This window comes from Exophiala spinifera (genome assembly GCF_000836115.1).
Source record: "Exophiala spinifera strain CBS 89968 unplaced genomic scaffold supercont1.3, whole genome shotgun sequence".
Lineage (NCBI taxonomy): Eukaryota > Fungi > Ascomycota > Eurotiomycetes > Chaetothyriales > Herpotrichiellaceae > Exophiala > Exophiala spinifera.
The window spans coordinates 2,354,978-2,379,504 of record NW_015622515.1 but is presented as its reverse complement, the minus strand read 5'-3'; the positions used below and the strand labels follow the sequence as shown (position 1 = coordinate 2,379,504).

The window sequence follows — 24,527 nt, the reverse complement described above, 5'->3', positions numbered from 1 at the left end:
ATCAACTGCCTCTCTTCGTCTCTTCAGTTCCCAGCTCTTGGCCTCAGATTTCAGAACCATCCCGGTTCTCTAAGACATCTAGGTAGCTCCCCGCCATCACCTCCGACGCCTCGGGCATCAAGCTAACGCTAGTACCTGCTGAATTGTCAACTAACAGACGTGGAAATCGTGGTCCTCATCTTTACGATGGCGGACACTAGGCCTACGACCTTCGTACCTCCGCCGGATCGATGCGATCCTCTAATCCGCTACCTGTAAGATGTCAATTTTTCCTTCAGGAAAGGAATATACTGACTTTGCCAGTTCGCATCAACCAACCGTTCAGATCAGAAGAGCCCGGGCTGGACTGCGAGAATACTTGGTATATGTTGGGCACCGGTCTCATTCTCACTGCGAAGCTTCCGTGATCTGGGCGTATCTATTCCCACATAAAAATTCGCTCAGCATGCGATTACGCGAAGGAGTCTCGAACGCCCAACTTTCCATTGACGGCTTCCTCGGTGAACGGTCAGAAAGCCCTGTCTACGAACTTGCAGTCTGGTTGCATCGATTGATGGAGAATTCCCACGTAACGATGCCTAATAAGTCTCAACCCAAAAGGGCATGGGAGCCGGTACAAGCCCTGATCAAAGATGCAGTGCACGCTGCCTTGGATGAATGTGCCGGACATGAGATTCACTACGGACTCGCCCGGACACGCGCACTACACGATGCTAACATAGTCGCCCCTTACGAGATCTCTGGAATGCTTCCTCGGTATTGGGTCAGTCAGTTCCCCAAGCCGTGTGCTTCGCGAACTGCATTCTCCTTTGATCCCGAGCTTGGAGATGGAGATCTCGTATGGAAAGAAAACGCAACAAGCGAGCCTCATAGTCATCTTTCCAACTCCTCCAAGCATACGAACACAGATCGTGAAGTTACGAAGGCTGAGAGAACCAGTCGTGAGCGAGGTATAGCTGGTAAGGTCATGGAGCAGGTCGTCAATTCAAATGAAGTCGACAATCGACCTGGTTCTGCCCTGTCAGATACCAATTCGAGCGCAGAGTTAGATCAGCAGGCTATCGCTCGCCAGAACACAGATTCGACTCAAGACAGCAACGGGGCAGATGATATCTCTCTCCAAAATCGCCACCGTCGAGAAACCAAGAGTCAATCCAGCTCTCGAGGAGAACTTTCAAATTGCTCCACGGACTTCGCCACGAACGGAGACGCCAATGCAGACTCATCTGTAAAGGACAAAAGAGGAAATGGTCATACAGCTCAGGACTACAGAAAGCCACGATTCAATGACGATCAGGGAGGCCCATCACCTTGGAACAAAGAATTCGATCGCGTCCTTCTAACACCACTTAGAGGAGTAGCAGTCAACGAAATCGAAGAACATCTTCGAAAGTGGCGCGAAGGCCTTATCGACGAGGATACACTCGAGTCGAGGATTGGAACAAGCTTGTCGAACGTTCGCGAAGCCCTCGAATGGAAGAATAAGCTTGCTCGGAACGACCCAAAGACGGTCGTCAACAACAACGGTAACAGTAATACTGCAAAAAAGGGCAAGGAGAGAGAATCGAGTCACAGTGACGGTGAGAGTGCGGCAGCTGAGAATCCAGCCAAAAGACTTCGCACCGTCTAGCCATCGCTCGATTCGGTCGGAAATTCGTTGGTAGTGGAGATCTAGGCTTCTGCCTTTGACTTGAAGGGAGGGAACTGATGTGGCTCTTGGGACTATCAGAGAAGCTCCATTGATGAGATACACATTCGTGCGATCGAGCTGGCAACGGGGATGAGCAGATACTGGTGCATCACTGCAGCATCATTAGCATAGCGTCTGATGATAATCCGAGGAATCCTTTGCAGAAGCTGCGCATTCCGCGCGGTAGATTTCTTCTGCTTCGAGATCCTTTCCCAATTGTCTGCGCGTACACAATTTCCACAAGAATAGATCGTGTTTGCCTTGTCGTGTTCATCCCCAGATTCTCAGCCTCGTGGGTGGATTATTTAGTTAGTGTTTCCGATTGCGGAGTCCAACTCCAGCCTCGACTCAGAATATTTTTCTCCAACATCGGAGCGTCTCGTTCCACTCTATGCACGCGATCCTCCAGCTCTAAGCCCTCGACTCACACACTATGGCTGCGCGAACGTTGAGAATAGGTAAGAACTGTGCTGCTGCCCGAGGTATCCTTGCTGAACTTCTCTAGGTCTGATCCCGGGTGACGGTATCGGCCGCGAAGTTATCCCGGTGAGTCGTAGTCCTCCTCCTCTGTCTGCGGCAGTGCAAGACAACTACTTGTCAACCAGAGGCTGACGCACTATTTTGTGGATGTTTCCAGGCCGGCAAACGCATTCTTGAATCCATCCCGTCCTCTCTGGGCCTCAAGTTCTCCTTTGTCGACCTCGACGCCGGCTTCGACTGCTTCAAGCGCACGGGCAGCGCCCTCCCAGACAAGACGGTGGAAACACTACAGAAAGAATGTGACGGAGCTCTCTTTGGAGCAGTGAGGTATGCGATGCACACTCCTTGTCCCCGTGTCCTCGGTTTTGAGGGAGTTTCAAAAACGACGCTAAGGCGATCCGGATCTGGTCACGCACAGCTCCCCGACGACCAAAGTCGAAGGCTACACGTCCCCGATCGTGGCGCTGCGCAAGAAACTCTCGCTCTACGCCAACGTGCGGCCCTGCAAGACGACGGCCTCGCCCGCCTTTGCGTCGCCGACGCCTCACCCGATCGACCTCGTCATCGTGCGCGAGAACACGGAGGACCTCTACGTCAAGGAGGAGAAGACGTACGCTGACCCTTCGGGCGACGGGGGCCAGGTCGCCGAGGCCATCAAGCGCATCTCGAGCAAGGCGTCGTGGCGCATCGCCGACATCGCAGGCGACATCGCCGTGCGGAGGCAGAGGATGCGCTCGCAGCACCGCCGCGACGACACGCCGGGCATGGTCACCATCACGCACAAGTCCAACGTGCTCTCGCAGACCGACGGGCTGTTCCGGTCGACGGCGCGCGAGGCCCTGCAGGGCCAGCCCAAGTTCGCCGGGCTCAGGGTCGAGGAGCAGATCGTCGACAGCATGGTCTACAAGCTGTTCCTGCAGCCGCAGTACTACGACGTCATCGTCGCCCCGAACCTGTACGGCGACCTGCTGAGCGACGGCGCCGCCGCCCTGGTCGGCAGCCTGGGCCTCGTGCCCAGCGCCAACGTCGGCGAGGGCATCGTCATCGGCGAGCCGTGCCACGGGAGCGCCCCCGACATCGAGGGCAGGGGCATCGCCAACCCCATCGCCACCATCCGCAGCGTCGCCGTCATGCTGGAGTTCCTGGACCTCCCCGACGCCGCGAACGCCATCTACAGCGCCGTCGACAAGAACTTGGCCGAGGGACGATTCGTCACCCCCGACCTGGGTGGGAAGGCGTCGACGGAGGAAGTGCTCGAGGATATCCTGAAAAAGTTGTAACCTGCTTCGGCTGCTGTCATGTCTTTTTTTCAGTGTCTAGACGGCTACCAAAAAGTTTCTTAAGACAGAATATCGAAACGGAAATGAAGAGGCGTGGTCCTTTGTAGTCTTGAACATCTTTGATCTACACAGGCCATTACCACCAAGACTGCCTCCCTAGTTAGTCTGGTGAGATTCTAAAATTCATATCGTCACGCCGTGGGGAGCCTTTGAGTGAAGATCGTACTTGAAAGCATCAGTATCCGATGACCTTTCTTAGCCGCAACGGCGCAACTGCGCAACTGCGCAACTAGGCCATTACCCAACTACCCAGTACCCACTAAGATGGTCATCACACATAAAGGTTTATTGCCCCCATCATCACCGTGATCCTTTCTTTCGCTTTTTGGTGATCTTGCAGAAGTATATCGGACCCCAACCTGCATTGTCCTGCTGATCCGGTAATATCATCCATCCGTGCTTAGTTGGCTCTCCAATTGACCAGCTCGCGTGGTCGATTTCCAACGTCCACAGTTCTGGGAGGGGCGTTTGAGCTGGTTTTGTGGGGGGGTGAGGGACGTCTTCTGCTCCGTCTTTTTCGATGTTTGAATCATCTCCGCTCTCTCGATCGGCCTCGCGTCGACGTAATGCGTCTTTGGTTCGCTTCCGATTCTGCTTGTCGACTAATCTCACCACGTTCTCGATGACGTCGTCATTCTCGTGTGGTGAGAGCGAGCACGTACTGTAGACCACAGTGCCACCGAACTTCAAAGCCTGGACGGCGTTGGTGAGCATCTTGAGTTGGAGACTCTTGGCAATCTTCTCCGAGCTGGAAGGCGACCAATTGAGTAGGTCCTTGTGTAGGTTTGAGGCGGATTCTTGTTTGTGAAGCTGGTGCAGAACATGGCGTTCGCTGGAACAAGGAGCGTCGAGGAGGATTCGGTCATAGGTCTCGGCGCGGAAACTGGAAGCTTCTGTTGCGTCCTTGCCTGTGATTTGGACGATCGAGTTCGTAGACGACGTAGACGGAAGGAGATTCGCCGGCACGTATTCGTCCAGTACGACTCGTAGGCGCTTGCGACGTTGAAAGTCGATCTCGTTGACATGTAGTCTTGTCTTAATGGTGGAGGCAGAAGCAGTGGTGTCGGTGGTTGGGACGAGGGAGGAGCGAAGATGGTTCAGGAGACTTAGCGTTTTCCCACCAGGTGCCGCTGTCATGTCAAGGATGGTATGGCCTGGGTGAACATCAAGCGCGAGAACAGGAAAGACGGATGCGAAGTCGAGACAGTAGTAGTTTTTGAGGCCGTGAAGATTCTTTAATGGAGGCGGTAGGAGGTATTCTTTGCTGGAATCGGTTTGTTGCTGTGGTAGGTGATATAGCTGGAGTGGACAAGATGGAGGTAGCCATCGACCAGCATCCTCCAGGAGCTCCAGAGGAGAGACTTCCCCTGACGACTTGAGGTCGAAGTTTCGTAGCCTCTCATCTAAAGATCCTCCAAGTCTTGGATTCGTCGGTGCTTCTCCCGGGTGCTGAAAGTAGGGTTCTCCATGAAAAGTATTCAACAGCACCGCATGCCTCGTCGGCTTTAGCAGTGCTGGGTAAAGGGTCTCCCATCGATGTTGGGTCTGGTCGACTGCGGCGGTCGGTGGTTTTGAAAGGATGTCATCAAAGTGTCCCCTGTATGTATCTAACAGCTTCTGTCTGAGTAGCTGGTAGCGAGCCTTCTCCTTCTGCGTAGGCTTGCCCATGTCTGCCTTTGATGCTGTTTTGATGAATGGGGCATTTCAGAAAGGTGAACAAACATACAAGGTGGTAGTGATTCACTCATTAGTTTTTGCTCTCATTTTGGGTTCAGGGGCGAGCAATGGAAGATCCGCAATGTACCTGGCTGGTCCCTTCAGCCATGTATTGAGAATCGTCCAGATGTTCTGGGACTTTCATAATGTGCTTTTGGAGACAAAAAATTCGCAATCACGTGAAGCAACGTCTAACTCGACATCCACCATGTCCATCTTGACATTCGCCTTTCTCCCGTCAACGACTCTTATCTCTTGTATAGGAGTCTCGCCCTCCTACAAACAGAGTGGAGGAGTGAGGACTCTCTGGAGAGGATGCCTCGCAGGAGGGACAGTTGGGCACAATCATGCACTCTCCCATGCATCCCGGTCCGACATCTGTCGTGGAAACGCTCCCTTGCAAGAATGTCTCGAGCTTTCTGGTATTGATCCTGTTGTAATGTGTACTGATCCCAACGGTAGATTCCTTTCTCCGGAACGAACAGTGAACGTTGTCGTGATAACCAGAAATGATGGACGCTGATGAGCTCTCTGTTCAGGGCGGCACCGCCCAAGCGGTTGTACCGCCTTCAGCCCGCCTTCACGACCCGATGTCTGTGAATATGATGTGATGGATTAGCCATCTTCCTTTCTCTGAGGGCGGTGAGCATTGTTGGCGTGGTAAGTGAGGCGAGAAGAGACGCGACGTGCTTTGAACTCCTTCTTTGGTTGTTTATCGCTCTTTCCATCAACTGCTCCCTCCAACAACATCAACATCACCACCACGAACGTCGCGTCTCTCATCATTATCCTCTGGCCTCATATCAAAGAGGCCTTTACCCTCCATTCTTCGCCTCTCCCTTATTCCTTCGTCGTCCTCCATTTCTTCATCCTCCATACTTTCAATGACATCCACCAAACCCTCTGAGCGACTGCTCAAATACCCCCCAATGACAAGACAGGACTTGAATCAGTCGCAGTTGGGCAGCTTCAAGTTCACTCCTGTCGACAGCCTCCGTCCGATTCCCGACAAACCTGTGCCCTCAAAGTTCCTCCAGGATCAGCTGGCCGAGAGCATCGCTCGTGCCTTAGCTCATGATGCAGCACGTCACCGAAAAGCCGTGTCAGTGGGAGGCAAGACCTCATTGCCACACAAGGCGGCCCCGGCACCTGATGCAAACTTCTTTAACCAGAACTTCAAACCGGATCTGTCCGACTCACGTCTGAAGCTGGGATCTGCTGCTCTTCGCTCTGCAGTTGCTGGTGCAACCAGTCCTACGAAGACAGATCGGCCATCTGTAGATCGACTTTCCTCACACAATTCAACCCTGGCTCAAAATGTAAGTTAAAGCATTCTCAATCCTAAATGAAATCTTGCAGCTGCCTAGACCGGAAAGTGACGCTGACGTTAATCCAATCAAGGCACAAACCTCAGTGTACCACAACTCTCGTACAATCATGGATCCATTGGCTTCCACATTCACTCCGTTGTCGTCATCATTGGGCAACTCAGGTCTTCCTGTCTCCGATGGTATAATGTCGAGCTCCTACCATCCCGACCCTGCAGCTCTCAGCCAGTCGCTGTGTCTAGCTCTTGCTAATGAACAGCAAGCACATAATGCGACCAAATTGGCACTCGAAGAGGAGACCCAACGTTGTTTGCACCTAGAACAGCAGATCGAGAAGTACATACAGAAGATCGCCACGCTGACGACCACTGTTAAAAGCCTTGGAGCCATCATCAAACACAACGTCAATCAAGAAAACCAAGCACATCTCAAGGATGACAATAGGGAGAGCACAATGAAGCGTAACCAAGAGGAGGCGATCCCAAAAGAACTCAGTCAGGATCATTCAAGCCCAAATGTGGAGGAAATGGAGCCTCCAAATCCAGGTTGTGAAGAGCAGAATGATTTCACAGAAGCAATTGCTGTCGCGGAGACAGTCGTCGACGAAGCGCAACTCTTCAATTTGGAGTTACTCAAGAGCCCCAGATTCGACCCTTCTCCTGACGCTGCCTTGCGTAACACCTTGAGAAAGCACTTTGTCGTTACCGACTCATCAGCGGAAGCCACCACAAAGACGCCTGCAAACAAACATGTGGATGTTAGAAAGCTCATCGATCTGTCTCCTGAGTCTCCCGAGGACCACAAGGAGATTGTGGCTCGTGACAACCACCAGACTCAAGGTGAACCCAACGGCGCGAAAGGCTGGAATACCCTCTTGGTGAGTGCTGATGTTGAGGTGGACGATCTGCTTGCTGAAGGGCCTAGACCGCGGACACCCCAGTCCTTGAGTTGGTAAGAGAATCCCGACTCTCATCGTAACTTGACTAACTATCCTCGAGCCCGCCTCGATCATCGCAAAGTACTCCGGAAAGCCAGCTACTGAAGAGACAAATGTGTCTGATCAAGTAAGAACCACACAGGGACACCGAAATGGCGTGAGACTAACTGATCGACTGGCAACAGAAAGACACTTCTCCAAACAGTTGGGAAGTCGGCGCACCGAAGACGACAGTCGTCGACAGCTGTAGCATGAAGATCGGGGAGGAGCTTGAGCTCCGTGAGGTCGCCAGCGGCCAAACGGCGGATACCACTGTCAGACGTATTACTGTAAAGATTCCTGAAAGTTTTGATGGCGAACCCAAATGGCTGGTCAACAAGAACAACCCTTTATTCGACACAGACCACGAGATGTGGCAGGTTTGTGCTCAAGCGTTTCCTGCTTGGGTCGAGAACAGTCCCTTTCCTGCTTTTCCGGTTCGTTATCTCCCTGAACAAGCAGCTGGTTCTGCCAACGCATATCGCACTGTCATGGTCGACGCCATACCGGTCGGCTCTACTCTGAAAGACGTTCTCACCATTGTTCGCAGCGGAATCCTCGAGTCCATCTTACTCGTTCCGCCTATTGGACGAGTCAACCCATACATGACTTCCCAAGTTATTTTTGTTCATGAGTCAGCAGCTGATGGCATGTACAAGAGACAAAAGACGGCACCATTCATCATCAACGGCTCCGCGGTCCGTGTTTGGAAGCCTATGGATCCAACATATCCTAGCAATCGTCAGCTTACCGAAGCCATTTTTGGTGCTGAGGAAGCAACACGTATCGTGTTGATTGGCAACATAGAAGAGGCTGAGTTTGCCATGGTCCAGCCCAAGCTGCTACGACTCAATCTTGATCGATACGTGATTGAGTACAGCGTGACTGTGGATGGTTTCGGCTCCATCGAGTTTCCAAGTATCAAGACTGCGATCAAGGCGACAGCGGAATTGAAGAAGGACCGCGATTTCGCAACGGCTGTCTTCAGTTACGATGACGATTACACTCGAGAAGGTTATTAATTGGATAAAGTAGCCCGGGCAAAAGGAGGTTCCTGAAATCAAACGTATCCTTGAGCTCCCCAGCACGAAATATCCAACCTTCAGTACCATCCCCGATCTACGATTGACAATGTACCTGGAGGCGGCAGAAAGACCAAAAAAAATCGAAAAGATGCAGAAAAGATGCAGAAAAAAAATCGAAAAAGTCGCGCCCCTATGTGTCTGGCAATCACAACAAACAATCGAGAGAAAAGCCCAAGACGAGATGGCAGACCGCTTCAGAGGACATCGCGAGGCCGCAACTGCGATCAAGGCGATGTCACATGGGTAGTGAGCTTCAACAACACCGATATTCACCATAAACGGCGGAAAGGAAAAAGATACACAATGGAATTGTGTGAATAGAGCTAGCATAAAAAGTCATAAATACCACATTGATGATCAGTACTCACTCACCTCCGGCAAATGTCTTTAAGCACTGACTAGGTAGGCAAACGTCTTGATTTAGATTCATGACTGCTACTCTCATGACTGCTACTCGACACACCCATTGGGTGCATGACTTGACTTTATCGATGGGAGCTCACTCTATGTGTTGGACGCGTCTGAATCCCTAAGGAAATGTAAATGTTGACTGGAAATCTCGATTGGAAGCCAAGTAATATTTTCACTGCAACAGCCGTTGCAGGGATTATTCTATTTCACTCCCGCGTGGTCAACGGCTAACGTCTATATCACGGATTTCGTGCTTCAAAGCCAGAACCATCTAAGTTAAGTGGGGCAGACATCGACCCTCCAAGCCAAAGCCTCTGTACATTGACCGCTGTCACGCATGGACTCATCCAAAGTGAAATAGCGTCTCGCCCTTTTTGGACTTTTTGCCCTTCTTCTTCCCCGCGGCGCCATCGAAGCCTGCCGTGTCGCCGTTCTCGCCAAAGCCCACCATGGCAGCGGCCTGGGCGGGCGTCGGGGCCGTCCCAGCCTGGCTCCACGCGTTGACTGGCGTCGCGGATCCCGAGCCGGCAGGGGAGTTGCGACTCGATGCGGTCAGACGTCCCGAGCCGCGAGTGTTGAAGCCGGCCATCATCGTGTTCGGCTTCGGGGCTGCAGGGAGCGAAGGGAACATGTCCTCGGTCTGGCGGGGCGGGGCGACGTTCCTGCTTGACGTGCCGACGCGCGACGCGGTCGTAGGAGGTGGCGGCGGCCGGGAGATCGGGGCGGCGGCGCTCATCGTGGTGCTGCTGACTTGCGGCGCCGACGTGTTGCCCCAGACTGCTTGCGACGTCGGTGCCGGTTTGCTCGGGCGTCCGTTCGCGCCGCTCAGCGCTGGGAAAGGGTCACGGCTTGCGCCACTGGAGAGTGCGTTGCCCCATGATCCTTGTTTCGAGACCGCTGACCGAGACGACTGTGCCGTGCTCTTTTTGAGAGTGAGGACCCGCCGCCCGCCGGTCGCGCCGGCGCCTGCGCTCGATACTCCTGGAAACGTACCGCTCGGGCCCGGAAGACTCGGGTAGTCTTCGTTGATGCTTCGCCAGTTGTTCCATGCCTGCAACAGGGACTGCCGCTTCGTCTCGTCTTCGTACAGGTCTGCAAGCTCTCGAACGAGTTTTCCGAGTTCTGCACTCGGACAGTCAAACAAAGAGAAAAACGAGTCGATGAGATCTGTAGCCGAGCTTGTCCCGCTCCGGTACGCCGAGACGTGTGTGCGGAATTGGGATAGTTTGGTCGTGTCGTTCTTCAAAAGCGTGGTGGCCCGGTCGGTGACAGCTTGGTGGCGCGCGGCTCGAGCCTGTTCTTGAGGTGTCATGTTTGTTGTACTTGCTTGCGCCGAATCAATTCGAAGGTTTTCCATCGAAGGCAGCGGCTGAGGCTGTTGCGAAGAAGCTTGTGGTCGAGGCGTAGGGGTGGTCTGAGTGAGCTGGCCCCCAAAAGTTCTGTTCGAGACAGACTGAGAGCTTTGGATGGCAAGCTGTCTTTGGTAAGCCATTTCGGCACGACTTAAAGTCTGAGCACTGGACATGGGGATAGGCTCGGCATTGGGATCACGGCCTCTGCCGCTGCCACGACCTTCTCTGTCTCGCTCTCTCCCCCCGCGACGTTGTGGCTGGTAAGGCGTCCGGAGTTCAAAGCCAGAAAGGTCCACAAGGCGGGCATCTCTTCTGGCGTCTTTCGAGAGCCCATTGGGATGCTGAGAGAGCTGATGTGCTTTCAAGTCCATTTCCGATTCAAATACGTTAGTTTTGTTGGCTTGACATTCGGCATCGAGACAGACAAAGTGCTCGGCTGCAAAGTGCTTCTCCAGCTCCTGATAGTTCAGATAGTACTGTGGGTTTCTACCGCCGTTTCTCCGGTCACAGATGTGACATCTCTCGTGCTTTTCACGGCAATGGGCGTACAGTTCGTCGTCGCCATAGAATCTCTGTTTGCAGAAGCCACACTCTGGATGACCCCTGAAACCGGACTGGTCGATCGCGCCGGGGTTATCATCCCCGTATTTTTCGTGCTTGCGAAGCTCCCCGAACGTGAAAAGCTCGTGCTCGTGAGTAAAGACCTTCTTGTTTCTCGTGCAAAGATCGCACATCATCTTTCCGTGTTTGGACTTTACGTGTCGGTGAAGGTCTGGCCACCCTAGACAGGCAACATCACAGTCTCTGTCCGGACAGTTGTATCTGAGTAGTAGGATTGTATCTTCGAGAATGACGTCCTTCTCATACTTTATGCCCAAGTTGTCATCAATCTTAACAAAGTCACTATCGTTAAATTCGTTGTAGCGCTTCTCAGCGTTGTCGGTAAAGATCACGAACGGTGCTTCGGCCTGCGAGATGTCAGCATGGACATGTACATGTTAGACAGGCTAGACTTACTCTGCAATGAGCACAAGCTCGGGTCTTGTAAAGAGCCCTCAATCGCAGGGAGCAGATGTGGCATGTCTGGTGGTTACAGGGTGCAATAGACACATGCTCGATAGGGCTCGCACAGATAAAGCACACGTCGACGTCATCCGCAGCCACCTGCTGCTCATCTCCTTTTGACTGAGGGTTGAGGGGGTCGCCTTGTTGTGTTGAGGCAGCTTCGGTCAGACGTGCACCGAAGCCGCCTCCAGGTGGTCGTCCCGAGCTCCCTTCTGCCGTAGTTTCTGAAGAATGGGGGTTGGACGCGTTGTCTCTACCACGGTGTTGTCCCCGACCTTTCCCTCTGCCACCCTTTCCACCTCGTTGACCTCTACCACCTCTGGGCGCAGAATCTCGTCCATTGTGGGCGTCGGCGGGATTGGTCGATCCGTGGCGATTGGGCCCTCCGCCACGTCCAGTGCTTGGACTTGAAGGCACTGCACCACCGTTTGCTGAGGCAGACATGTTGTCTCGAGAACTGGAGGGATATTTGCAAGGCAGTGAGGTTCAAAACCACGGTGATCGAAGTGTTCTCGACGATGACTTCACCTGGACCACAAACCCCAAGTTGCGGATCAAAAAAGTAGCGCAGGCTTTTGGTGGGGCAGCCTCGTAACCTACTGCAGTTAAAATGACTCGATTTTCAGGCACCGCCGCCCGGGACGATCATTAGACGCTCGCGGTGACTCTGAGAAGCTTGTGGGCTGACTCGTAAGCCAACATCGAGTCCAGAAGGGGCCTTTTGTATGAGTAATAGGCAAACGCCCTTTGTTTCGCTCTACGTTGGGAATCTGGCAAAGGAAACGTCTAGAAAGGAACGCCTGTTCCAGTGGTTCTTAGTCAGCAAGGCTGGCCCTCCTGAATACGCCCCAGTCCAGCCAGTTTGCTCTTAAGATCCGTCTCCCATCATACATCCAAGCTGGAATAGTCAATCTCAACCCAAGATATTCCCATCTCAGACTTCCAATGCCGTACCTTGCGCCGTCACGAGAGTACCCGTCATCCTTCGGATCCCGACCAGCAGTTGGTGCCAATAACGCCATCATTGCTTCACACTCGTGCCATAGATATAGTCATGCAACCAGTAAGGCTAGGGTATTGACTGGACGCGGCTGTAAGGCCTGTTGAAAACTCCGATCTCAGCCCTTGGTCTGGAGCTCATTCGTCAGGGTTATACATTTGTTGAGAGACGAGTTTTGTCATGGTAAACATATGCACTTTGTCTTGTCTGAAGACTTCTCTCATTTTGGCATCGCAGATGATGAATCTCTTGTCGTTCGGGTCTTGAAGGTCATTTGCCTTGATGTAGGCCCATAGCCGTTTGGTGGTTTCGGGACGTGAAAGCTGGGTAATTCGTTTAGCATTTGTCTTGGGCTGCAAATTAACCACACTTACTTGGGTTTCGCCATCGAGCAGACTTGAAAGAGCCGAAGACAGATTTAGAGGTTTCTGAAACTGTGTTAGTGGCCAATTTACAACAAACGTAAGGCGACATACATGAAATCCGGTATTCCGCTTGGGCTTTGGATTCTCCCCGTCCTCGAGATCGGAGTCGTCCGAGCCAGTCACCCGTTCCTTCTTCGCCTTCTTCTTCTTTTTCTTCACTGGTGCTGCCTTTCGGCTGGCGCCCCCTCTGGTGGGACGGGCTCGTGCATCTTCCTCCGCTTGCAGACGAGCCGCATAAGCTGCATCGGCGTCAAGGCTTGTTTTGCGTTTCTTCTTTGGTGGAGGAGAGTCCAGGACGGTTGAATGGCTTTCACTCTTTGCCTCGCGTTTCGCGGGCGATGCAGAAGCAGACTCTATGTGAACGCCGTTCGTTTTTGGGGAAGGCTCCACGGACTCGACTGAGGGGACGACAGTAGTATCGCCATTTTCCTTGGTGGTGATGACATCAAATCGCTCATTGATCAAGACCTTGATGGGGGCCTATACTTGTTTAGTATTCAATCCATCGTCTTGCAACCCAAGTGCCGCACCTTTTGCGGAGTAATGTCATATTCGACCTTGTCCTGAATTCCCTTCAGAATGTCTTTGCGTGTGATGGTCGTGAGGTCGGCGCCGTCAAGGATCGAGTCGATGATGGTGATGTACTTCTCGCGGACGTCCGGCGGCACTTCCAAGTCAGATGGATCCCGCGAGGAAGGTGGGCTGCACTTACAAGACATGATGGCCTCGTGTGGCAATGCTTTGCTAAGGAAACGCTCAGGAAGGAAGATCACAGGAATTGCAGAGGCCGCCGAAGAAATTATGAATTGCTGGCAAGTACTCCAGGTCACTTCATAGTCAAGCGTGCTGAAGGTAGGAACTATCGCCGGCGGTTCGGGAGGAGAGAGCGCCAAGGGTAGAGGAGGAGAGGAAGGTTATATAGAGCGTACTGTAAGCTTTATGAGAAGGAAGTGAGGCGGAGATCAAGGAAAGGTGATGCGACACACTGCACGAGCTGATTGTGAGAGAACAAAGCATAGACCAAGAGACACATGCGCAGGGCTCAGCATCGCATGCTGCACGACTGAGGAACAAACCACAAGCTGGGGTACAACAGTGGATGCGCAGTGGTGTCGGCTACTGCCAGGCCTTGCCAGCCACTGCTGACTCATCCTTCCAGGCCAGCGCAGGCACGTGACGCGAGCCGCAGCCTTGGCACTTTCCACAACCTGCGCCGTCGTTTGGCTCGCGGGATGTGATATTTTGTGCCCCGGGCGACAACGACGAAGAATTCGCACCATCCACCGCCATATCGATTTCCCACGTCGTTCGCAAGACACCGCAATCATGGCGCCGGGTTTCGATCAACTATCTGATCATGACTTTGAAGATGACATAGACGACATTGACTTCAGCGACCTCAAGGAGCGATACGATGTGCGCATGGAAGAAGGCCTGGATACTTTTGTCGTAAGAGCTTTCAGTGGAAGAGTGTTGGAATTACTACTGAAACACCTAGGTCATCGATGGTCTTCCCATTGTCAACAATGACCAGAAAGCCAAATTGGTCAAGTTTCTGCTGAAGAGACTGAACACCGTCGGAAGAATAAAGGATGGCGAAGAATCCGTCTTCATGCCTATGAACGACCAAGGCGTGTCCGAGGGGTGGGTTTGAGCATTTTACTGGTAAACAACCGTCTCTGATTTGTTGCAGATTCGCTTTCGTCGAATACCAAACCCCAGAACAAGCCATTGCCGCTACGAAACAGCTCCACGGCGTTGCCCTCGACAAGAAACATACACTCGCCGTCAACAAACTAACGGATATCGAGAAATACGGAAGAGAGGGAAGAATTGATGAACAGTATGTACCTCCAGAGGTCGAGCCATTCTCGGAAAAGGAACACCTCAGGTCTTGGCTTTTCGATCCTGCCGCTCGAGACCAATTTGCAATGTTCCGTGGCGACAAGGTCGGGGTGTTCTGGAACAATAAGAAGGAGCCTCCAGAGATGGTGGTCGATCGAATGCACTGGACCCAACTCTTTGTATCTTGGTCACCACAGGGAACATATCTCGCCTCAGTACATCAACAGGGCGTGCAACTATGGGGCGGACCGTCCTTCAAGAGAATCAGACAATTCCCTCATCCTTTCGTCAGTCTTATTGAATTCTCTCCTGGAGAGAAATATATCACAACCTGGTCACATCAACCAATCGTGGTGGAGGAAGGCAAAGGGCCTCTTACAATTGATGAGGAAGGAAAGCATATCATCATTTGGGACATTGAGACCGGCAAACCCCTCCGATCTTTCACCGCCTATGATCTGACCCCTCCTCCCGGCACCGACCCTTCTGCAGTGCCTCCAAAAGCCAAGGTTCAATGGCCAGCGTTCAAATGGTCTGCCGACGAGAAGTATGTGGCCCGGATGAAACCACACGAGAGCATTTCAATCTATGAACTACCGCGAATGAACCTCCTGGACAAGACTTCGGTGAAAGCTGAAGGTATTGTGGACTTCGAGTGGGCACCGGCCATCACGCAACGAGAGGGCGTCAAGACGTACGAGTCTCTCCTCTGTTACTGGACCCCCGAGATGGGTTCCAACCCTGCCAAAGTCGCTTTGATGTCCGTGCCCAGCAAAGAGATTGTACGGACGAGGAATCTATTCAACGTCACCGACGCAAAGCTTCACTGGCAATCTGAAGCCAAGTTCATCTGCGTAAAAGTCGACCGACACTCCAAGTCCAAGAAGTCGCTTGCCACGAACCTTGAAATCTTCCGCATCAAAGAGAAGGGTGTACCGGTTGAAGTTGTTGATAGCCTGAAGGATACAGTCATTAACTTTGCCTGGGAACCCAAGGGCGATAGGTTTGTTCTTATCACAGCTGGCGAGGCCGTAGCTGGGTCAAATGTCCTGCCAAAGACGGCTGTCTCATTCTTCGCACCCGAGAAGATCAAGGGCCCGGGTACTGGAGCCTTCAAACTGGTCAGGACGATTGACAAGAAGAACAGCAATGGTATCTATTGGTCACCCAAGGGTCGATTTGTGGTTGTGGCCACTGTTAGCGTACAACAGCACTCGGATATGGACTTCTACGACTTGGACTACGAGGGAGAGAAGCCTGAATCTGAAGCCAACGTTGCAGCCAACTTGATGCTTATGAACTCTGAGGATCACTATGGCATGACGGATGTTGACTGGGATCCCACCGGCAGATATGTCACCACGAGCGCCAGCGTGTGGACACATCAGGTAAGAGTTTTGTCTCCTTCTCTTGATGTAGGCTTGAGTGAGCTCAGACTAACATGCTTTCATTAGATGGAAAATGGCTACAAGATGTGGACCTTTTCTGGACAGCTTTTGACCGAAGCGCCCACGGAGAAATTCAAGCAACTACTTTGGCGCCCACGGCCTCCAACGATTCTGTCGAAAGAAGAACAACGCACCATTCGACGCAATCTTCGGGAATACTCGAAGGAGTTCGATGAGCTCGATAAGGAATTGGAAGAAGGTGCTAACCTGGCTGTTGTCGAGGCCAGGCGGAGGTTGTACATGGAATGGTATAGCTGGGTGGCTCAAGAGAAGGAACTTCTTAAAGAAGAACGAGAGGAGTTGGGTCTGCCCGATCCAGAGTCCGAGCTGCAATTGCAACGTACCAAGAGCTTGGAAGCCGACGGCGAGAAGGTCGTCGAGGAAGTTGTTGAGGAAGTCATTGAGGAGACGGAGGAGATTGTGCAGTAGCCTGGAGCACCAAAAAATAGCTGGTAGAATATTATGGCCAACGGTTATGCACCCTCCAAATGTGCAAGTGTATAATTGCCTCCCAGCCACGTCGGACTGACTTTCTAGGTGAACCAGTGTCCGAAGGAAAGCACAAAGAGTTGAAGTCCACCTAGGTATGCGTTCACAATAGTTGGATTCTTACTCTTCCAGAGCCAGTCTAAGAGAGCACGTCTCAATTCAATCTTTCCGGAGTGATGGAATTGCTAACATGGCGGTCATAGGCTGTGTTTGTGGTCCTCATACACGGTACCTGGCGCATCCACGAATGATCAGGCGCCATGACTTGACCCCCTGCTGACAACACGCCACATTGGCGAACAAGCCACAGTGCGTCTGTGATTCGATCTTGATTCAGAGCGGAACGACGCTGATGATTGTACATGCGGTATGATGGTTGTCGGTATGGACTGATGATCATGGCCAACGATTGACGCCAGATTGATTTTGCGTGACACATTCCTGATACATTTCTGGGCGTACATTCGCCGTCCGCTCATCTTCACGAAGAAGTCTATGGCTTTGGCTCCATCGATTTGGCCCCCTGTTGACCCTGCTAAAGGGGAGTTCAGGATTTTGGTTCTTGATGATTATGATGATCCTGACGAGGCCATCTCTGGACACCTTCAGATAGCCTCTGTACACGATAATGCCGTGTACGACGCTATTTCGTACGCATGGGCGGATGCGGGAGATTTCAGGACGATATATATCAATGGTCAACAGCATGCCGTGGCATCGACTTTGACGATCAACATGAGGCATTGCCAAATCAAAACGGGAACCAAAGCATTTTGGTGTGATGCTATCTCCATCAATCAACTTGACAACGACGAGAAGAGTCAACAGATTCAGATCATGCACCATATCTTTGCCGGCGCAAGAATCGTCCGGGTCTTCTTCAATCCGGATTCGAGCTATTCACCTTACGTTGAACGAGCTGTTGACGTACTCTTGCAGACAGTCGAGCACAGCGACCTCCAAGCCGCCGAGATCGATGGACAGCCCATGAACGCGACACACATAGAATGGCTGTCGGGGCTCCGGCATGATGCATGGTGGACGAGAGTTTGGGTTGTTCAAGAATTCGTTCTGGCCAAAGAGCTTGTGTTTCAATTCCGAGACAAGTTCTTTGATGTCGAGGTATTGAACAAACCCAAGATCAGGCAATTACCCCTCGCCCTGTCAATGTTCCAGGTTGGGGAGTCCAGGTTGTCGACTGAGCTTCTACAAAAATGCTGCCGATCATTCGCGCAAGGTGTGAACAATCTCCTCTGGTATCGGAACTTCCCACTCGACAGACGGCATGGCTTGGAGGAGAAACACATGTCTTTGCTGACGAACATCCTTTTCGAAATCAGACGTCGCCACGTTACCAATCCCAAGGACCGTATTTTCGGCATTCTGGCTCTGGTCAATCGCATCCTCGGAAGTTCATTAATAGAGCCAGACTACACCAAGGAGCTCCGTGACATTTTCGCGCTCTTTACTTTCGAGCTAATCGAGAAGTCGAGGTCTTTGATATGGCTTCTGCAGTGTCATCATACGACGAACAGTCTCATCGGCTTGCCGTCGTGGGTCCCGGATTATTCCAGCCGCTACAATTTCGAGGTCGAACAAGGCCGTGCTGAATTTCTTATCTGGTCACGCTTTGATGCGTCGCTTGGCTCCGTGGCCTCGGCAAAACTGCTCCAGCACTCCAATACCCTATCTCTTCGCGGCGTCCTGGTCGATACCGTTGCACATGTAGGTCATTTTCACGACCGAAGGGCAGGCGCTCGATATCTATGGCACCTGCAAGCGTTGATGCGGTGGGAAGCCCTTTGCAGGGAAGTCTTTGACCGTATCGAATCTGCGGACTATATCTGTGGGAATCAGACCGTCTGGAAAGCATATTGCAAAGCTGTGACGGGCCGCCTTTCCAAGCCGGACTTCTCATACGACCCAGAATTGAAGTACAAATATTGCACGGCGGAATTCGGAGCCCATCAAGATAAAATAGCCGATCATGATGGGAATAACCGCGTGTTTGAACAGGTGCTCAAGACCATAGCGAGAAGGTGCCTTGCGATAACAAACAAAGGCTACATTTGTCTCGCACCTCCGAGCACCAAAGAGGGGGACGCGGTCTATATCCTTGCCGGGGGCAAGGGACCTTTTGTCTTACGTCCAGTCTGTCCGGACGAGAAGGTCCGGCTGCCGTCTCAGAACTCTTATAATCCCTTCCACATGGCAGTCGGCTACAAGTCCAAACTGACGAGCACTCAATGCAGACTTATTGGTGACTGCTATGTGGAAGGGGTTATGAAAGGAGAGTTCATCAAGGATCACGGCCTTGGTCTAGACGACTTTGAGGATGTGGTTTTGGTGTGAGATGAAGATTCCATTCAAGGGTTTATTGCATGCTTGGATCGACACAGTACGAAGAGCCGGAGTCTATGTATATGCGTTCGCAAACAGTTTGCATTCTTACTCTTCCAGAGCCAATTTGAGAGAGCACTTTCTCAATTCTATCTTTCCAGCGTGATGGAATTTGCTTGATAACATCGCGCGGCTATGTTCTCGGGACGTGAGGTATGCACGAATCATCAGGCGCGCTGGCTGCCGTGCTTGAACACCCCCCCCATGCTGCCCCAAAATCCGATTCGCGTGATTAACACACAGTCGCTCAGACGACTCTCGGACGCACGTAAATCCCAGTTTCGCCTTCGATGAGCAGAGAATCCTGGCAGATGAGATTCCAAGGATCAGGAAACAGGCACAGCCGCGGTCGAGGATGGTCCGGGTCCGAACCAAGCCCGTAGACTCTGACCAGGATGTACACGTCGGTCTGGGTGGCCGGTGTCGAAAACCGCCCGGAATACTTCTTCGCCATGGAGATCTGGTTGTTGCTCAGGATTGCCGGGTCGTGCAGGCTCCCCAGGGTAGATTTGACCTCCAGGTGGAAGGTGATGTCGTTCCGCTGACCGGTTGGAATCTGAAAGTTCGGCACGTGCTCGCTCAAGTACATGCGCATGCGTCCGTCGGTGTCGGCGAAGGTGAAATCGGCAAAGTCCTTCTCGCGAAAGTCGTCGCCGACCGGGTTGTTTGGGAACGCTTTCGCTCGGGCGCTACTAGTCCAGTTCTTGGGGGTGAAAGACGGTGACAGCTTGTCTTCCAGAAACTTGTATACCTAAGGATTTTTGAATTTGGGTCTCGCGTTAGAAAAAAAGGCTGCTGCTGTAATACCTACCGGTGGGTGGATGGGGTCGTAAACAAGGCATGTACTCACCAGGTGTTCTCCAGCAAATCCAATCTCGCGTGGTAGCGAGTCAGAGGACCCTTCTTGAGTGGCGAAGTTGTTATCTCCACCATGGCTGCTCCTGGGAGGTCGTCCAGACGACCAGGCATGATTCGACCGTCGAAACCCCTCTGTTGCGGTTGTAGAGGCACCGTACTCGCGGAAGACCTCATGAGTCGCGTCAGACAGCTTTACGTCCATCAGGCTTGCGGTCAAGCGCGCAATCCTCTCGTCTGTAGCAGGCTCCCCCGCGTCTGTAGCAGGCTCCCCCGCGTCTGTAGCGACAGGATCGGATCTTGTCCCACTGGAGGAAGCCTGGCCAGACCGTCTTCTCGATGAGAATGGCGACGAGACCGCTGCACCATTGCGTCCTCGTCGTCTCTGTAAGTTTGGTGTCCGTGGTGGCCGGAGTTGCTGTGATCCCGAAGATTCTTCGTCTGAACCACTACCGGTCCTAGCTTTGCTGATCTCCAAGTTTTCGAAAGCCAACCCCATTGTGTCGTTGGGATCTTCAGCAAGAGTGTCGTCAGCGGAATCTTCGTCCAGGCCGTTTCCAGCCACAATTTGAACAACGGGCGTTGGATCTGTCTTGATACCTGCTCTTTCGAGTGCTTCAATGAATTGCTCGGCTTTTTCAGTTATGAGGACTTTCGCAAGAAGTTCGCGATTGGCGTCCCCCAAGTCAAACCGTTCTGCGAAACGTTCTGATAGTGGGACGATGATGTCCAAGAGCTCCAAATCTTGCTGGATCTTGACATGTAGTTCTCCATCTGCGTCCAGCAAGAGAACCTGTCCCTCATCGTCGTGGCCGTACCTCTTTGTGCCGGCATCCAGCACGTATCTCCTGATGATTATGTCTGGAACTCGAAAAACCCTGATGTCGTTAAGCATCGCTGTCACCTTGTCGGCCGGTTGATTGAGTTTCTTTTCATGACACACAATGCTTGCTCCTGTCAGACATGAATCTGTGCTGTGGAGAGTGCAAAGTACTTACCTAATGATGTATCGACTCTGCCTTCGGAGCCTAATGGTAAGCGCAGGATCCGCTACTTCGGATACATCACCTTGGTTTAGTTGTATCTCTTCTTTCCGGGCGCTCTGAGATAAACGCTTGGAGTCCATCGACAATTTCCCGAAAACATTTTGCAATGATGGTTCGGAAAGGTTTCCAGTTACATCAAGCAATGGCAAAAGTCCCTCGAACTTTGATCTTAGAACGTTCAAGTCCGCAATCCAGAAAGTGTCTTCGGCTCGGAGTAACTGTGCGGGGGATTCGCCTTGAGGAACTGGAAAAATGTGAAGCGGAAGCAATCGCAGTCTTTGAGTCGTTGATAGGGAAGCTTTGCCTAGGAAGGAGTCCAGAGCAGGCAACATTTTCTGGCGTAAAATTGTGGTTCGGTCAAGCTTTCGTGTTGACTCTATGCCTTCAAGCTCCGAGACTAAATCGTCCAGTCCTGCGTCCCTGACTCTCAAGATGATTTGGAAGAGCTGCTGACCTCCGGGATAGAGTTCGGAGAGCACAGGCACCTTCGTGCAGGGGAATGAGGCCTTCCAGAGACACTGCTGCGGTAAAACCCATCTACCCGGGCCGATATATATCAAACTTTCGTTACGGAAACTCGCCCTGGTTCGTCGATGTGAGTAGCTACCACATCCCAAGAAGAGTTGAACTCACAGTTTTGAGCCGTCCATGCACGGATATGCTAGGATGCCTTTGTAAAGAGTTATTGCCGTCGCTTTCACTTGTCCCTGATCAGTGCTTTCTTTCAAAACCCGGAGCTGTTTCACATATAAGTCCAGCGAGCGCTCAGTCTGTACTCCAAATTTGTGGAGGAACTTCCAGTCCGTCTGTTGTGGATCAACCAGCTGTAGAATGGGGAGAAGACCTAGGCTGATAGGCGACAAAGACGGCAATATTGTCTCGCACAGTTTCCGCACACCTTGATCGGTGCTTACTTCAACATTGCTGATATCCGCTGTAAGTGTTTTAGCTTCCCAGGTGCGCAAGTCTCCACGTATTTGACCAGATGCCGAGTGATTTTGTGTCTTCAGAATCCTCAGAAATTCCTTTGATCCATTTCTCGTCAGGATATGCCTCATTGCATCAGAGAGTCGTCCACCTAAATGAAGAGGAGGCGACTGGTACACTCCTTCCACGGAGTATAGGAATTCGAACCAGTCTTCTCTCTCACCTTCCTTTACGCTATCTTCGTAGTCTGGATGTAGCCAAATAATGTCTGTAAAGTCGTCTGCAAAGAGCCTTCTGAGAGCCTTCCCTTTTGTCCCAAACGGAAGATGGACTCTCCCCCCGAATCGAGTAGTAAGATTGGAATCATAGAGCCGCAGGCGCAGTGCTTCGCCACGCTGAGGTTTGTAGCGAGCGCGGAAGATGTACACCGCATGCGAGATGAGGATTTTCATAGGTGGCCAAGGTACCATTGTTGCATGGGAGGCCAGTATCATCTTGCATATCTCTGTTTCATCACATGGTTTGACACCTAGCAGGCGGTAGAGCTGTCTGCGGTCGCGATCATCGGCAGCCGACGCCTGCACGAAGCAAAAGTTGAGGCCAGTGGGAAGTGCGATGCGGCGACCCTGCTCCATAAAAACGGGTTTCGTCGTGCAAGAAGCACCAGATACCCATGAGCCGTCATCCAGCGGGATGATGCGCAAAGCTTTGAAGTTCTGCAGTAGGGTGTTGGGCTGATGTGGTTTGTGGGAGAAATGGTTGCAGAGAAGTCTCGCGACGCGAGAGTGCCATGCTGTTGGATTTGATGAGAAACTTGCCATATGCTCTGAAATATATTGGGCTAGCAACTCAACAAAGTGCGAGATCTCGAAGGGAGTAACACCCAGTTTGGAGAGGATCGTCGATGAGTTGTAAGAGTAGGCATTCGATCTCACCCGCTGTGCGTATGTGCCGTCGGTGATAAGAAGTCCGCGGTTGGTGTCACGAAACTCATCTGATGCAGTCAGACAATCCTGAGGCGCCAGGAAAACATCGTCTTGCAACTCTTTTCGAACCAGTGGCTTCGATCGCAGTTGTGCGATGGTGGAGTTAGCAACTTTTTTCATAAACGAGTCGTGAATAGACCCCAGAGAGTCCAAATATTCGGGCCAACCACACCTCATTTGAGGTTCTGCCGATTTTGCCAACTGTTCAAACGCAGAGCAGATCGCACCTGGCAAACGGCTCTGGAGGGATAAATTCCATCCTCGGTCACTATCAATACCTTTTCGATTTGCAGTCAAGACAAAATCAGCATGAATAATGAACTGTGCAATTGTTAGGATCGAATCGCTTCACCAGAGATGTAATGGTACTACCTTAAATCCAAAAGAATTGACCGGTAGGTGTGCATAGGTCTTTTGGCTTTCGGCGAGCGGTTTGTGATCGCGGTGTGGAAAGGCAAGCACAATTGTCGTTTTATCGCTGTCGGGTTGAACCTGAGCGCCAGGTTGGCGTGGAGGCATGCCAGAACACCTGGATCGAAATATGACATAGTCCATCGTCGTATCGGGACGACCATCGATCCTTGTTTCTATTCTTACACCTCCAGGCGCCAGTTGTTCGAACTGACCAAGCTTCTCAAACGACTGCCCAGCTTCGACCTTCAAATTGATCACTTTGATATTTCGGGTAAACAGTAGGAAGGTGAAATCAAATGCGGCTAGGTGTTGGCGCAACTTAGACACGTCGATTTCGGCTTTGAACTGCAGGGTGATTGATGTCGCAGGGGAGTCTTGTGTTTTGTCCAGCCAAATAGGCAGAACCATGCCGACGTTGCCGAGAGGAGGTCGGGTATCCAGTTTAAAAGAATATACACCTGAGTGAATGGTGACCACGTCCGCAATCTTGAAAATTGACTTGAAGCCAATGCCTTTTTCCCCAATCGTGTCATTCTGGCCGGCCTTTGAACTGCAGCCCACCGCACACAGCGACTCCACATCAGCACTGGTGAAGCCTACTTCATTTGTCTTGTAAGTCAAAGAATTGCTCGCCAGGACAAAGTCGACGCGGGGCGTCGTAAGATATTTGCTGTCATCTGCATTCTGGAGCAATTCCCAGAAAAAGTGAGTCAGATCACCGTAGAGGCCATCAGAAAGGCTGGAAATTTGGTTAGCAGGAATCTCTGAGCGTTGATGTGTGGACCTACATTTTCAGTCCATTGGAAAGATCGCGAAGATTGATATCATTCTCAATATCGATGGCATCTCTGGTAATGTGTCGTCTCGTCCAGAATGAATCGATATGTTCTTTTGCTTCTGCGCGGGTGGGCATGATTGCATCGGCGGGCGTGATTGCGCGCCGAGTGTACGAGGAAGCTCAAGGAAAGAATGACAGGTTGGCTCATCACAGCTCCCGATGCTGAAATGTTTAAACTCGGCCGACCATATGCGTGTGATTGTCCAGAACCTGCGCTTCAGGTGACGAGTTGAATGGGAGAGAGAATTGCCAAGCAACGATTGTCCGGCGTGGTATTATTAACATCTCGGTCTCCTTCTCATCAAGCCGCAAGGTGAAGTACCCGCGAGGTGAAGTGCCCGCGAGGTGAAGTGCCCGCGAGGTGAAGTGCCCGCGAGGTGAAGTGCCCGCGAGGTGAAGTGCCCGCGAGGT

The 24,527-nt window shown here is 52.0% G+C and overlaps 9 protein-coding genes across 9 annotated transcripts; 5 read left to right on the top strand and 4 right to left on the bottom strand.

Annotated features, from left to right (window-relative positions):
• Positions 1-186: 186 nt before the first annotated feature.
• On the top strand, positions 187-1,630 carry PV08_04598 (uncharacterized protein; the record flags this gene model as incomplete). The annotated part of the gene is made up of 2 exons (XM_016378943.1): positions 187-254; positions 304-1,630. 2 exons carry the CDS (start codon positions 187-189, stop codon positions 1,628-1,630), a joined length of 1,395 nt encoding a protein of 464 aa, XP_016237620.1.
• A 493-nt stretch (positions 1,631-2,123) lies between these two features.
• PV08_04597 (uncharacterized protein) lies at positions 2,124-3,450 on the top strand (the record flags this gene model as incomplete). The annotated part of the gene is made up of 4 exons (XM_016378942.1): positions 2,124-2,148; positions 2,196-2,236; positions 2,328-2,497; positions 2,589-3,450. 4 exons carry the CDS (start codon positions 2,124-2,126, stop codon positions 3,448-3,450), a joined length of 1,098 nt encoding a protein of 365 aa, XP_016237619.1.
• A 360-nt stretch (positions 3,451-3,810) lies between these two features.
• On the bottom strand, positions 3,811-5,178 carry PV08_04596 (uncharacterized protein; the record flags this gene model as incomplete). The annotated part of the gene is made up of 1 exon (XM_016378941.1): positions 3,811-5,178. One exon carries the CDS (start codon positions 5,176-5,178, stop codon positions 3,811-3,813), a length of 1,368 nt encoding a protein of 455 aa, XP_016237618.1.
• Positions 5,179-6,110: 932 nt separating this feature from the next.
• Positions 6,111-8,552, top strand: PV08_04595 (uncharacterized protein; the record flags this gene model as incomplete). The annotated part of the gene is made up of 5 exons (XM_016378940.1): positions 6,111-6,545; positions 6,628-7,431; positions 7,479-7,505; positions 7,553-7,618; positions 7,677-8,552. 5 exons carry the CDS (start codon positions 6,111-6,113, stop codon positions 8,550-8,552), a joined length of 2,208 nt encoding a protein of 735 aa, XP_016237617.1.
• An 817-nt stretch (positions 8,553-9,369) lies between these two features.
• Positions 9,370-11,887, bottom strand: PV08_04594 (uncharacterized protein; the record flags this gene model as incomplete). Its single annotated transcript, XM_016378939.1, has 2 exons — positions 9,370-11,346; positions 11,396-11,887. 2 exons carry the CDS (start codon positions 11,885-11,887, stop codon positions 9,370-9,372), a joined length of 2,469 nt encoding a protein of 822 aa, XP_016237616.1.
• A 693-nt stretch (positions 11,888-12,580) lies between these two features.
• On the bottom strand, positions 12,581-13,587 carry PV08_04593 (uncharacterized protein; the record flags this gene model as incomplete). The annotated part of the gene is made up of 4 exons (XM_016378938.1): positions 12,581-12,766; positions 12,818-12,871; positions 12,920-13,348; positions 13,399-13,587. The coding sequence occupies 4 exons, from the start codon at positions 13,585-13,587 to the stop codon at positions 12,581-12,583; spliced, it is 858 nt and encodes a 285-aa protein (XP_016237615.1).
• A 607-nt stretch (positions 13,588-14,194) lies between these two features.
• Positions 14,195-16,590, top strand: PV08_04592 (eukaryotic translation initiation factor 3 subunit B; the record flags this gene model as incomplete). Its single annotated transcript, XM_016378937.1, has 4 exons — positions 14,195-14,317; positions 14,367-14,512; positions 14,562-16,101; positions 16,168-16,590. 4 exons carry the CDS (start codon positions 14,195-14,197, stop codon positions 16,588-16,590), a joined length of 2,232 nt encoding a protein of 743 aa, XP_016237614.1.
• Positions 16,591-17,145: 555 nt separating this feature from the next.
• Positions 17,146-19,002, top strand: PV08_04591 (uncharacterized protein; the record flags this gene model as incomplete). The annotated part of the gene is made up of 1 exon (XM_016378936.1): positions 17,146-19,002. One exon carries the CDS (start codon positions 17,146-17,148, stop codon positions 19,000-19,002), a length of 1,857 nt encoding a protein of 618 aa, XP_016237613.1.
• Positions 19,003-19,297: 295 nt separating this feature from the next.
• On the bottom strand, positions 19,298-24,191 carry PV08_04590 (uncharacterized protein; the record flags this gene model as incomplete). Its single annotated transcript, XM_016378935.1, has 6 exons — positions 19,298-19,801; positions 19,901-20,852; positions 20,904-21,554; positions 21,585-23,185; positions 23,237-24,017; positions 24,067-24,191. The coding sequence occupies 6 exons, from the start codon at positions 24,189-24,191 to the stop codon at positions 19,298-19,300; spliced, it is 4,614 nt and encodes a 1,537-aa protein (XP_016237612.1).
• Between the last annotated feature and the right edge of the window lie 336 nt (positions 24,192-24,527).